At 52.8% G+C, this 12,025-nt stretch overlaps 2 protein-coding genes across 2 annotated transcripts in view; one reads left to right on the top strand and one right to left on the bottom strand.

Moving 5' to 3' along the window:
- Positions 1–12,025, top strand: part of CIMIP3 (ciliary microtubule inner protein 3) — a 216,296-nt gene that overhangs the window by 157,006 nt on the left and 47,265 nt on the right. The gene's annotated exons all lie outside the window — the stretch shown is intronic.
- C1H6orf132 (chromosome 1 C6orf132 homolog) overlaps positions 10,967–12,025 on the bottom strand; it is a 31,337-nt gene continuing 30,278 nt past the window's right edge. Inside the window, exon 5 of the mRNA XM_058662996.1 lies at positions 10,967–11,356. Coding sequence (XP_058518979.1) covers positions 11,239–11,356 — 118 coding nt within the window. The 3' untranslated portion in view covers positions 10,967–11,238. The remainder of the gene's footprint in view (positions 11,357–12,025) is intronic.

Genomic DNA, 12,025 nt, shown 5'->3' with positions numbered 1-12,025 from the left:
CAGACAAAGAAACAATGAAACTGTTACAATGAAACTGTTTACTGTATCCTGACAGTAGGATTCTGGACTCTCTGCCATTGTCCATGCCCGCAATGATGGACATATGACTGTGTATGAAGAACTATACTTTAGTAATGATATAGAGGAACTAGGTGGGGGGAGGGAATTGGGGAGGGAATAAGGGAATATGGAGCTGTATCATAAAATGATAGCAATAACAATAAAATGTATATAAAAATAAATAATAATAATATAAATAATTTTTTAAAAAACCTCACAGTGAAGCCGCTATCTGGGGTGCCTGCGGTTAGTTCCTAGCTCCATTATTGATTCCAGCTTCTTGCCGGAGCAGCTGCTGGGAGGCAGTAAGGTGATGGTTCAAGTAGTTAGGCTCTGCATCCTGTTTGGGAGAGCAGGACTGAGTTCCTGGTTCCTGACTCTGGCGTCCTCTAGCTCTGGTCATTGCAGGCATCTGGGGAGTGAATCAGCAGACAGGAGTGTGTTCTCTCTCAAATAAGTTATGTAACAGTGAATTCCCAGCCTTACTCCAAACTGATTGAATCAGGGCCTCTGAGTACTTTCTGATGTTTTTGATATTTCTAAATTATTATTTGGAAAGGAGAAAAAGAGAGAAAGAAAGAGGTTCTCATTTGCTGCTTGACTTCTCAGTGCTGGTCCAGGGACCCTGCCTCCCAGCATCTGCACTAGCAGAAGCTGTCAACAGCAGGATCTGGATAATACACAGGCCCTCTGCTAGGGAGTATTGGGGTCCTAACCAGCATCTTAACCACTGGGCCAAATGCCACCCCTAGGTACCAGGGTTTAAACAAGTCTTCCATGCATGCCCAACTTTAAGAATCACTACTTCTGGTACAGCACTGTGGAGTATCAGGCTAAGATTCCACCTGATGTGCTGGCATCACCTATGGACACCGGTTCGAGTCTCAACTGCTCCTCTTGCAATCCTGCTCCCTGCTTATATATCTGGGAAAGCAGCTGAGGATGGCCCAATGCCTTGGGCCTCTGCCACCCACTTTAGAGACCTAGAGGAAGCTCCTGGCTTCTGGCTTCAGATTGGCTCAGCTACAGCTGTTGTAACTATTGGGGGAAAGAACCAGTAGACTGAAGATCTTTCTCTCTGTGTCATTTCCGTAACTCTTCATTTCAAATAAAATTGAAACAAAATCTTTTTTTAAAAAAAGTTGAATAATTGTTGTATCAGACCACAGTAAGCTCTATGCTGGGTTTCTGGGAGGAATTGACCTAACCTAAATGTGAACCTAAACTCAACAGATTTGTTCAGGAACCTATGAGCAGAGCGCCACCTACTGGCTAATACTGGCTCATTCTGCACACCCTGTTGGGACTGCTGTGTAGGATACGATGGCAAACTACAGATGCTTTCTTCTCACTGCCCTAACTGAATGGAACAATTAGGTGACAGTTAATATCAGAGATCACTTTAAATGGCTAAAAGGGAATCATCTAAAGATAAAAGTATAAAATGTGTGTTTATTTCCAAATATAGGTTTCTTTCTCCAAGTGTTTTTTGTGTGTTTGATTTTAATTTTTTTAAGATTTATTTTAGGGCCCAGCGTGGTAACCTATTAGCTAAAGTCCTTGCCTTGTATGCACCTGGATCGCATATAGGCACCAGTTCAGGTACTGACTGTTCCGCTTCCCTTCCAACTTCCTGCCTGTGACCTGGGAAAGCAGTAGAGGATTGCCCAAGGCCTTTAAGAAGACCCTGCACCTGTATGGGAGACCTGGAGAAAGATCCTGGCTCCTGGTTTCGAATCTGCTGATTCATTTCCCAAGTGGCTGCAGCAGCTGAAACTGAGCCAGTCCCAAGCCAGGAGCAAGGAGCTTCTTCCAGGTCTCCCATGCTGGTGCAGGGTCCCAAGGCTTTGGACCATCCTCTACTGCTTTCCCAGGACACAGGCAAGGAGCTGGATTGAAGTGGAGGTGCTGGGATACTAACCACTGCCCATGAAGGATCTCAGTGTGTGCAAGGCAAGGATTTAACCACTGAGCCATCATTCCAGGCACTGTTTTTAATTTCTTTCTTTTTTCTTTTTTAAGATTTATTTAAAAGACAGAGAGACAGAAATCCTTTTACTGGTTTAATTCTACATGACTGTAATAGCCAGGTCTGAGCTAGCCCAAAGCCAGGAACCCAAATTCAATCTGACAGGCACCCAAACACTTACTTAGCTAGTATCTTCTACCTCCCAGACCACATGTTAGGTAGGAAGCTTGAAGGTGGCACAGAGCCAGCATTCCAGCCCAGGAACTCTGCTATGCTACAGCAGATCCCAAGGAGCATCCTAATGGCTGTGCCGAACGCCTGCCCCACTCCAAGCATCTTGAGTATAGCAAAAGCAAACACACAAATAGCAGCCCTCCTGCCCCTGCCCATGACAGGCATAGGCTCTCACCAGGCTCACAGAACTGAAAGTGACCAGCCAAAAGGCTGGGCCAGCAACACTCTGTGTGGTCAACTATGGGGTTTGGCCACCAGGCTGTCCTGGGGTGGTGGTGTGGGTGGGGATGGAGGGGGCTTTGTATTCTGCCCCACAGTGGTTACTTGAGTGCATGTCTGCCTCCTGCAGTGACCAAGAGCCCCTCGCCTACTCCTGGGCTTGTGTGGAGCAGTGTCAAATGGGCCAGGACTGGAAAGTTGTGAGCCGAGAGAGTGGAGGGAATGGAAGAAGAAGGAAAAGGAGGAGAGAGGGCATGAGGGTCCCAGCAGGACAGCAGGCTAATGCAGCAATAAAGTGGGAAGAGATCCTTTCTTCAGGGAGGAAGGAAGGTTGCTGAGGACAAGGAAGTCAGGTGGATTTAGCCACATAACTCACAGTGCCTCTGCCGCAGCCCCAAATGGCCAATGCCCAGGCAAGGTGCAGGAGGCCTGGCCCTGTTCTGAGATGGCCACGCCCTCCTGCTTTACAGACTGGAAAGGCCTCACCTGGTCCCACCACTTCCGTGTTCTTCATGTCCCTGCCCAGAAGTCACTGCGCTGTACACCTGGCAAGGGCACCTTGGCACTTTGACGATGCCACCCTGGAAACCCAACCCTGAAACCGTGCCTTTCGGTTGCCACCTAGCCTCAGCATAACGCACATTAGGTGTGCACGAGACCACAGCCTTTGCCCCTAAGGGATGTAACTAGTGCTTTATTGCTACTCAACTGACCAAGTGTTCACATACATTCATTTAGGACCTATATGAGCAACTTCAGGTGCCAGGTATTGCACTGTGGCTGTGGCCCAGTGCCTGTGTGACTGCTGTAATATCCTGGCACTACAGAGCACCTAAGCTGCCGGATACTTGGGGGGAACAACAGACACCAGGGTATGTGTGGAAGGGATGTCTGGACTGAGAATGAGGAGCAGGGAACAGTCCCAGTAGAGCCAGGCCAGGAGAGGTGGCTCCCGCAGAAGCATCCTTCAAGCTGGGCCTTGAAAGAGAAGCAGCCTTGAGGAGGGGGAGGGCTTGGTCCTGAGTAGCAAGCAAGATAGTTTGTGGGGCCATCCGCTCTGCTGCTCTGTCCACGCAGCCCAAGAGAAGAGAGAAGGGGAAGAACCATTCCCTTTGCATAGCCAGGCACCTGTACAGACAGAGGAGCTAAGGGACAGGAAGACAGGTACAGAGCCCCAGGAGGAGAGCAGAAGTCAGAGAACAATCCTCAAAGAGGGAGGTGCCGAGGCTTGGCCACAATGGATAAAGGCAAAGGACCAGGCAGGCATCTGGGGGTGGGACTTCCGCCTGAGTGTCTGCACCTTCTCCCACCTTCCTGGCCCACAGCACCTCACTGCAGCCTTTGGGCATCTTAGGGCTTTCAAGGGAGGAGGTCCAGGTTGCATGCTTGGTGACAGTGGCCCAGAGAGCTGACTCATGACTGGACACCATTTGAATTACCTTTGAGCTGCGGGATGAGAGATGGCTGTTGGCACTGGGGATGGGTAGGTGGGGCAAGCTGGTAGGGGCAGGTTCACTGAGAGCTGAGCAGTGAGGGGACTTCTGCCTCACCCCTCCCTGTCCCAAAGCCACCTCAGGTCCCCAGCTTTGCACGGAGAGAGCCTAAGGTGAGAGAAAGCTTTCCCTTCCCTTATTTTAGATTGATTTATTTGAAAAGTAGAATGACAGAGAGGGAAAGAGAGATCTTAAATTTGCTGGTTTCCTCCCTAGATGGTGACAACACCCAGGTCTGGGCCACACTGAAACCAGGAACTTGGAACTCCTCCCACATAGGTGGTGGATGGCCCAAGCTCTTGACATTACTAGGGAGTTGGATGGGAAGCACAGCAGCTGGGACTCAAACTAGCACTCTAATCTGGGATGTTCCAAGTGGCAGCTGAACCTGCAACACTGGCCCCCTCAGCTGCTGCTTTGACTCAGGCTGGGCGTCATCGAGGGGCGAGGTTCTGGCCAGTGGGGCTAGGCCACACCCCGAGAGCAGCCAGGAGGAAAACCAAGGTGTGGCTAACCTGACCTAGGGGCATTCTGCCCCACCCACACCTGTCTACCTCATCCACACTGACTCGGTTTCAAACTACTGTGACAGTAGCTGCAAAGTTTCATTTTGGGGTGGGGTGGTGAAGTGGTTGTAACTGGGAGAGGACAAACAGGTAAGAGTGGACACAGCTGGCAGGGGACAGAGGTGATGGCATTTGGCATTTTCCACCTAGACAGGCCACTCTGAGCAACTCCTCCCCTTGGAACTGTCATTTGTGAAACAGACTCAAGGGAGTGACATGACTTACATGCTATAGAGGCTGGCACAGGTATACCCGAGACCAGATGACCTCTCGCAGTACAGCGAGGTTGGCAGTTACTACCGTCACACCAGGAGTTTGCAAGATGATGTTCCCCAAGTCCAAATCTGGAAGGGTTTCTGGAATGTCCCAGATCATGGTCGCACATACAAGTGCGCATGGGCATCCTTCATTCACCCTGCATGAGTCCCTCCCAGCCCAACCACTCAGATGAGCTGGAGATCACACAGCTCATCAGACACAGCCAGGAGCTCAGGGTCTCTCGCCCTGCCTCCCCTGGCCTGGGTTCAACTCCACAGCTTCCTGCTGCCCTGATGCCAGGTCCAGGGAAGGCAAAGGAGGGAGTAGGGAAGAGAAGCCTGCGTCTTGCTGGGAGTTCCAGCCATCATCGTCCCCACTCCATGGTACCAGGATGAAGGCATCACCAGGCAGGGTGGCTGGGGGATGGAGAGGAAGGTGGAGAGAGAGAGGAAAGTGAGAATGTTCCAAGATGCAAGAGGCTGGGGAGGCCCTTCCTGGCAGCCCAACTGGCAGCTGAGTGAATCATCAACTCCAGGGCTTGGGGTTAAGCTCTCCCTGGCCTTGAGGTGCCGCTCCCAGCCTGTTCTGTTTCCGCCTCTGGAGCAGGAACAGCCATGAGAGGTGTGCCCAGAGGCAGATCAGCAAGACACCCCCCCCACCAGGATGCCTTCCAGGACATTGTGGGGGCAGATCCCGCCCCTAGATGCCAAGTGTTGAGCAACTGCCGAGGTTTGGGCGTGTGCTGGGGCCCTGGCTCAGTCAGCACGGACGTCACCCCTGCATGGAATGCCTTCCCCAGCCACACTGCTGAAGGGAGTCCTTCCTGTCCTCCACCCACACCCTCTTCCTGCCCTTCCTGCCTTCTTGAGTTGATGACGACACCAGGCATTTGCACTCTCCCCTCTTCTACTAGGCTATGATGTCACCACTGCACATCATTACACATAAGGCCTTGCCTGGCACCTGCTTGTTAACTCAGGTGCTTACTGCAGGAATGCTTGGCTGCCTTGAATTGACACAGCAGCCTTAGCAGGGGCAGCATGATGTCCATAGGAGAGACCTGCTCCTTCCCCCTGAGGAGTCTAGAGAAGGGAAAAAAAAAAAAAAAAAAAAGGGCTAGGTACGGGTAGGGCCATCTTGGGCCCGGCTTGGAGAGATTGAAGGGCTGGGCATGCAAATGGGTCCCCTCACCGCATCAGCCACTTCTGGCTGGTTGCAGGGGTCATGGCCTGGCCTAGCTGCTTCTGAGTGGCTGGGGTCATCTTGACTTGGGCAGCCAGAGCGCCAACTGGCGCCAGGCTCTGCCTGCTGTCAAGCTCTGGAGACTTGGGGGCGACAAATTATTGCCTAGGGACATCCATGGATAAAGCCACCATATGTGTAGGTAAGGAATGAATCCTAAGGGACACCCAACAACAGGGCCACTATACTTGTAGGTAAGCGAGGGGACTGAGACCTGGTGGTTTGGAGGGGAGAGACTGGAAGATCTGTATGCATCAGACTGGTTCACCAGCCCACATGGGAATTGTGGTCCTGACATGGGCTTGTTAGCGCAGAGCATCGCTGACCGCCACATGCCAGCTCACACGAGAGCTTTGACTGGGGGCCTGTCTAGCAGAGCTAGATCCCAGTATCTGACTGAGTGTTGGAATAGGGGACAGGTCACACATCAGGCAGGGCCATGACACTAACCAGCACATGAGAGAACCAGGTCCGGGGGTAGATTCTGTGGGGAATAAGTGGACCCAACCTTGTGAAAATATAAGTCCCACTGGTTAGCTCAAGAGTTGGGGTAGTGATGGACTGAACTAGATGTGAACATGGAATCCACCAATACTCAGAAGTACTGGGGCCGGGAATAGGCTGGGCAGGTCCAAGCTGCAGCACCTGCATGTGTATCTCAAAACAGGGTGTGGGGCGGGCCAGGCCACAACATTCACCAGCCCATACAAAGGCCAAGATGGAGGAGCAGGCTATGCTGGGCAAGGGCCTAGCACCTGCTGGTGCATGTGAGATCTGGGTCTGGGAGTGGGCTGAGTGGGGGAACCTGGAAAACTCCCCTACCCCCGGGGTCATAGCTCCCACTGGTGAGCATGTGGTCCACACCTAGGGTTCAGGGAAGCTGAGGAAGGTAGCTCCATCTGTTGACAAGTGTGTGGGTTGGTTTTGGAAGGGGGTGGACCAGGCAGGGCCAAGCAAACCTTAGCCCACTGGTGAGTGCAGAAACCAGGCTGGAGTACAGGTCATGCCGGAGTAGGGTATGACATCTGCTAGTGTACATGAGCCAAGAATGGGAGCAGACTGAGCAGGGCGAGGTTACAGTACCCGCCAACAAGAGTTGGGTCTGGATGCTGGTTAGATAAGGCTAGGCTGCAGCATCCAAAGGCAAAGGCTAAGCCAGATGAGGAGCTATGTCAGGCCAGGTCAGAGCAACCACTGGCACGTGTGGATCTGTGGAATGGGAACAGGCCTGGTTGGGAAGCAAAGGGGATGCCCTGGCCGGAGTGTGATTCCCATCGGTGAGCATAAGGGGCAGGGTGAGGGCTGTGATCTGGTCAGGATATGGCTGCAGGATCCCTCAGCATGGGTGTGGGCTAGGTAAGGGGTGTGCTGGACTGGGTTAGACCCCAGCACCCACTGTTGCTTGTGAGAACCAGGATGGGTGTAGGATAGGCTAGGCTAGGTCTCTGACCCTGCTGAGCCATGCCTGAGCTGTGTCTGGGTATGGACCAGACTAGGCTAGGCTGAAACATCCAACAAGAACCGGAATGGGTGAGGGCCAGTCAGGGAAAGGCCACTGTTCCTGTAGGACAGGAGGTGAACTAAGTAGGTCAGGCCCTGGACCCACCAGTGGGCATGAGATCTGGCATTGGGGGAGATCCTGATGGAGCAGCTTGGGAACTCCTCTGTCAGAACACGCCCTCTGCAGGTGAGTGCAAGAACCAAGACGGGGATGGGCCTGGCGGCATGGCCTAGTGGCTAAAGTCCTCGCCTTCAACGCCCCGGGATCCCATATGGGCGCCGGTTCTAATCCCGGCAGCTCCACTTCCCAGCCAGCTCCCTGCTTGTGGCCTGGGAAAGCAGTCAAGGATGGCCCAAGGCTTTGGGACCCTGCACCCGCGTGGGAGACCTGGAGGAGGTTCCCGGCTTCGGATCGGTGCAGCACCGGCCGTTGCGGCTCACTTGGGGAGTGAATCATCGGATGGAGGATTTTCCTCTCTGTCTCTCCTCCTCTCTGTATATCTGACTTTGTAGTAAAATAAATGAATCTTTAAAAAAAAAAAAAAGAACCAAGATAAATCTTTTTTTAAAAAAAAAAAAAAACAAGACAGGGAGCAGCCCAGACCAGGCCAAAATACAGTACCCACCAGCATACATTTGGCACAGATCAGGGGCAGGCCAGGCTGGGTCAGTTCATATCACCTGCTGGCAAATCCAAGCACCAGAATGGAGTGTTGGTCAGGCCAGGTCGGGACGCAATACCAGCCAGTCCACATTAGGAACAGCCGGGACTGGGGGTTGGCAGGGCTGGGCTAGGTTGTAGCTGCCACCAGCATGAGCTGGAATTGGGGTTAGGCCGGGCCTGGCCAGGCTATACAGCACCCACTGGCAAATGATGAGGTGAGACAGGCTGTGCCAGACTGGGCCCCAGCACCCAACCAGCACATGTGAAACACAAGGGGTGGGGTGGGGACAGACCCAGTGGGAGGAGCTGCGGGAACCCCCTCTACTGGGCCACTACTCCCACTGGTGAGCATGAGAGCTGGGATGGGGGAAGACCAGGCCGGGCAGGGCCACAACATATAATAGCCTACATGTGAGCTGGCTCAGGGAAAAGCCACATTGGGCTGACCATACCTTCTAGTACATGTATAAGTCAGAGTGGGTATGGGGGGTTGGGCTTTGCTGCAGCATCAGCTGGCAGATGCTGGCACAAGGGGCAAATTCTGTCAGGTGCAGGCATGGCTAGACAGATGGTGGTACCCTGCTGGCACCAGTGTGGACTGGATAGTAGGGCTGGTCGGGATGAACTGAGCTTCAATGCCCATGGACATGTACAAGAGCCTAATGGGATATGGGACAGATGGGACCAGTCAGCTGTACATAATGGCAAGGCTGGGAACCAGGGTATTGCGAGTCGCTCTGACTAGACTGCAGCTCTCACTGGTTTATGTGAGGGCCAAGTATGTGGTGGGCAGGATCTGGCTGGACTCCAACAGCCATTGGTTTGCATAAAACATGGGGCTGGAGACAGAACTAACCCAGCAATTGCAACTACCGGTGTGTGTGTAAGCTGATTTGGGTGATGGACCCTGTATTGGCAAACACACACAAGAACCAGATCTGGTGTAACCTCAGATGAGGCTTCTTTGGTGATTCCCTAGCAACTGAACCACTGGACTCAGAACCCCAACCACAGAATTGCAGGTTCCACGGTCTGACCATGGAGTGCATGTGTCAGAGCTGGGCCTCCTCAGTGGTTCAGAAGGAGTAGTGGACAACATATCCAAATGCACATGGAGAATATGGCAATATATTAGAGCCTCCAGAGGACACCTGGTACTATGGCAGAGAATGGAGGACAGAACAAATCGATCAACTACTACAACCCAGTGTTGGCAGTGAATATCTGGGCAGACGGAGACTCTAAGGTGGACTATAGCAGCCAGTGGATTCTGGAGAGAGTTCATCGTGATTGGAGTGGCAGTATTGATAGCAATTCAGGATGGTTGAACTCTTGAGAACTTAATGGCATTATAAATTTCTATTTTTCTTTGTTATTGATTTTGTAATGTGGCTTTTCATTTAAGGAGATGTATAGTAACTGTGTAATGGAGATTATCATATCAAGATGTGAGGATACGATGCAGTTTGCATCTCTACTTCCAGATCAAAGATGGACTCCCAACGAAACTGTTAACTGTATCTTGACAGTAGGATGCTGGACTTTGTGCCATTTTCCATGCCCGCAATGATGGACATATGACTGTTTATGAAGAACTATACTACAGTAATAATATAGGGGAACTCAGTGGTGGGGAGGGGACTTGAGGAGGGAGTAAGGGAAATCCCAGGGCCTATGGAACTGTAACATAAAATAATAACAATTAAAAAATTTGTAAACAGACAAAAAAAGTTGGGCTTTCTCCAGGTGTTCCCAACACCCTGCAAATGGCTGTGCTCTCCTCAGCTTCCCCAGCATCTCCTCACACCACTATCATCTTTGCACACCCTTAGTACTGGAGGCCAGTGCAGACCAACCTGTTTATTTCCCACGCCAAGTGACACCCAGCCCTTCTCCACAGCACCTCTCCCCACCCCCAGCCAAGGCCATGTACAGCTTGGAGTCCACACTCCACCACCCAAGCCTTAACCCAGAAAACAAATTAATTTTTTTTCTTTTAATAAAACATCAGACAGGGAGGACACATACACATTTATAGGGCTCATGCTATGTCGGGGTAGGATTCACTTCTCAAACCCAGGTCCCCAGACCCTGCCCCATTAGGATGGCTGGCTTTGGCCACCTGCACACCTGCCATCCCCATACTCCTTCCAGCGTGTGAACCCCATGCTCTTCCTGCTCAGCCTCCTCCCCTGCCCTCACTCTGACTCAGGCCATCTGGGGCCTGGCTCCTGGATTCAGTCCACCAGGATCTAAAACCAAGTAAACCAAGAAATCCCACCCCCTGGGATGTCTGTGGCAACCACATATCCAAGCCAGGGCTGCTTATAAACATGGAAGAAAGTCTGTTGACCCAAATCACTGCAGTAAGGGCCATAGGGCCACCTGCTCCAGGCTGGCCAAGTCCTGCCACCCCAGACTCGCCAACACACATCCCCAGCAGCAGCAACAGCAGTCAACTCCTCAGGTAGGGGTGGTTTTTTCTCCCTGCTGCCTCTCCCACTTTCCCAACGCCAATGGCTTCTGTTCCAGAACCTTCTCCACAAGCTGTACATGCATATTGCTGGTCCCCCTCTGATGTGGCCAGAAATTCCTGTTGGGTAGGTTGGGGGGGGGGGGCGGTGCAGCCAGTGGAGCCTAAATAGCTACTTGCAACCAATCACCACTACCTCCAAGGCTTCTGGTGCACAGCTGAGGCCACACCACGGGGCTTTCAGAACCTGTCAGACCATGCTCAGAAAAGCAGCTTTAAACAAGTATTGCTAAAACAGATAGTACCAGAGAGCAGGGGCCGAAGGTCAGGGCCTTGGAGGTGCCCCTCTCCTCCCTCCAGCCCCTCCTGGCATTCCAGACCAGGGCGGCTGCTTCTCATTTACCACCCGTCTCTCGGGGAGCAGCCTCCTCAGTGCCCCACTCCGCCTGCCCCCCCCTTGCTGCATCCCTCCCATCACCTACCCCCACCCTGCCCCCAACAAAAACAAGTGCCTGGGGCCCATGCCCCTTGTGGGGAGAGGTTACACAGCACCCCCCAGCTCAGGGCACAGCTTTCCGATGGGTCCCTGAGTAGGCATAGGAGATGGGATGTCGGGTCCCCGGTCGCACGGTGAACGTGTTGATGGGGCTTCCATAGTGGGGGCTGCTGCGGGCAGACCTGGTGGGATGAGAGAAAGAGACCCGAGGTTAATGATTATAGCAGGCTTACCAATATCCTCACCCCCTGCCTCTTCCAGGGCACTCAAAGCACCAACTCAGCTCTACTACATTTGTTCCTGCCAACTCTGGGCTCAGTGTACCAGATGCCAGGTCTCCTGGCACTCCAGACCCTGCTGACCATAGGGTAGTATGGCCAACGTTGCCTCTACCCCACACCTCCACTCCACACTTAGCTCTAGGCCCTGGGATTGGGAGCCTGGGGAGACTGAACACACACACACACACACACACACACACACACACGGGAAAATGTAGAGCTGCTGGCTGGCAGCACCCTCTTGGGAAAGGTAGTGGCTTTCTCAGGTTCTTTCTGCAAGCCACAGGGTGGAATTAAAATCTGACTGATGGGGCTCGGCGGCGTGGCCTAGCGGCTAAAGTCCTCGCCTTCAACGCCCCGGGATCCCATATGGGCGCTGGTTCTAATCCCGGCAGCTCCACTTCCCATCCAGCTCCCTGCTTGTGGCCTGGGAAAGCAGTCGAGGACGGCCCAATGCTTTGGGACCCTGCACCCGCATGGGAGACCTGGAGGAGGTTCCTGGTTCCCGGCTTCGGATCAGCGCACACCGGCCCGTTGCGGCTCACTTGGGGAGTGAATTATCGGACGGAA

Source organism: Ochotona princeps, chromosome 1, assembly GCF_030435755.1.
Source record: "Ochotona princeps isolate mOchPri1 chromosome 1, mOchPri1.hap1, whole genome shotgun sequence".
NCBI lineage: Eukaryota > Metazoa > Chordata > Mammalia > Lagomorpha > Ochotonidae > Ochotona > Ochotona princeps.
This window is presented reverse-complemented; position numbering and strand designations above follow the sequence as displayed.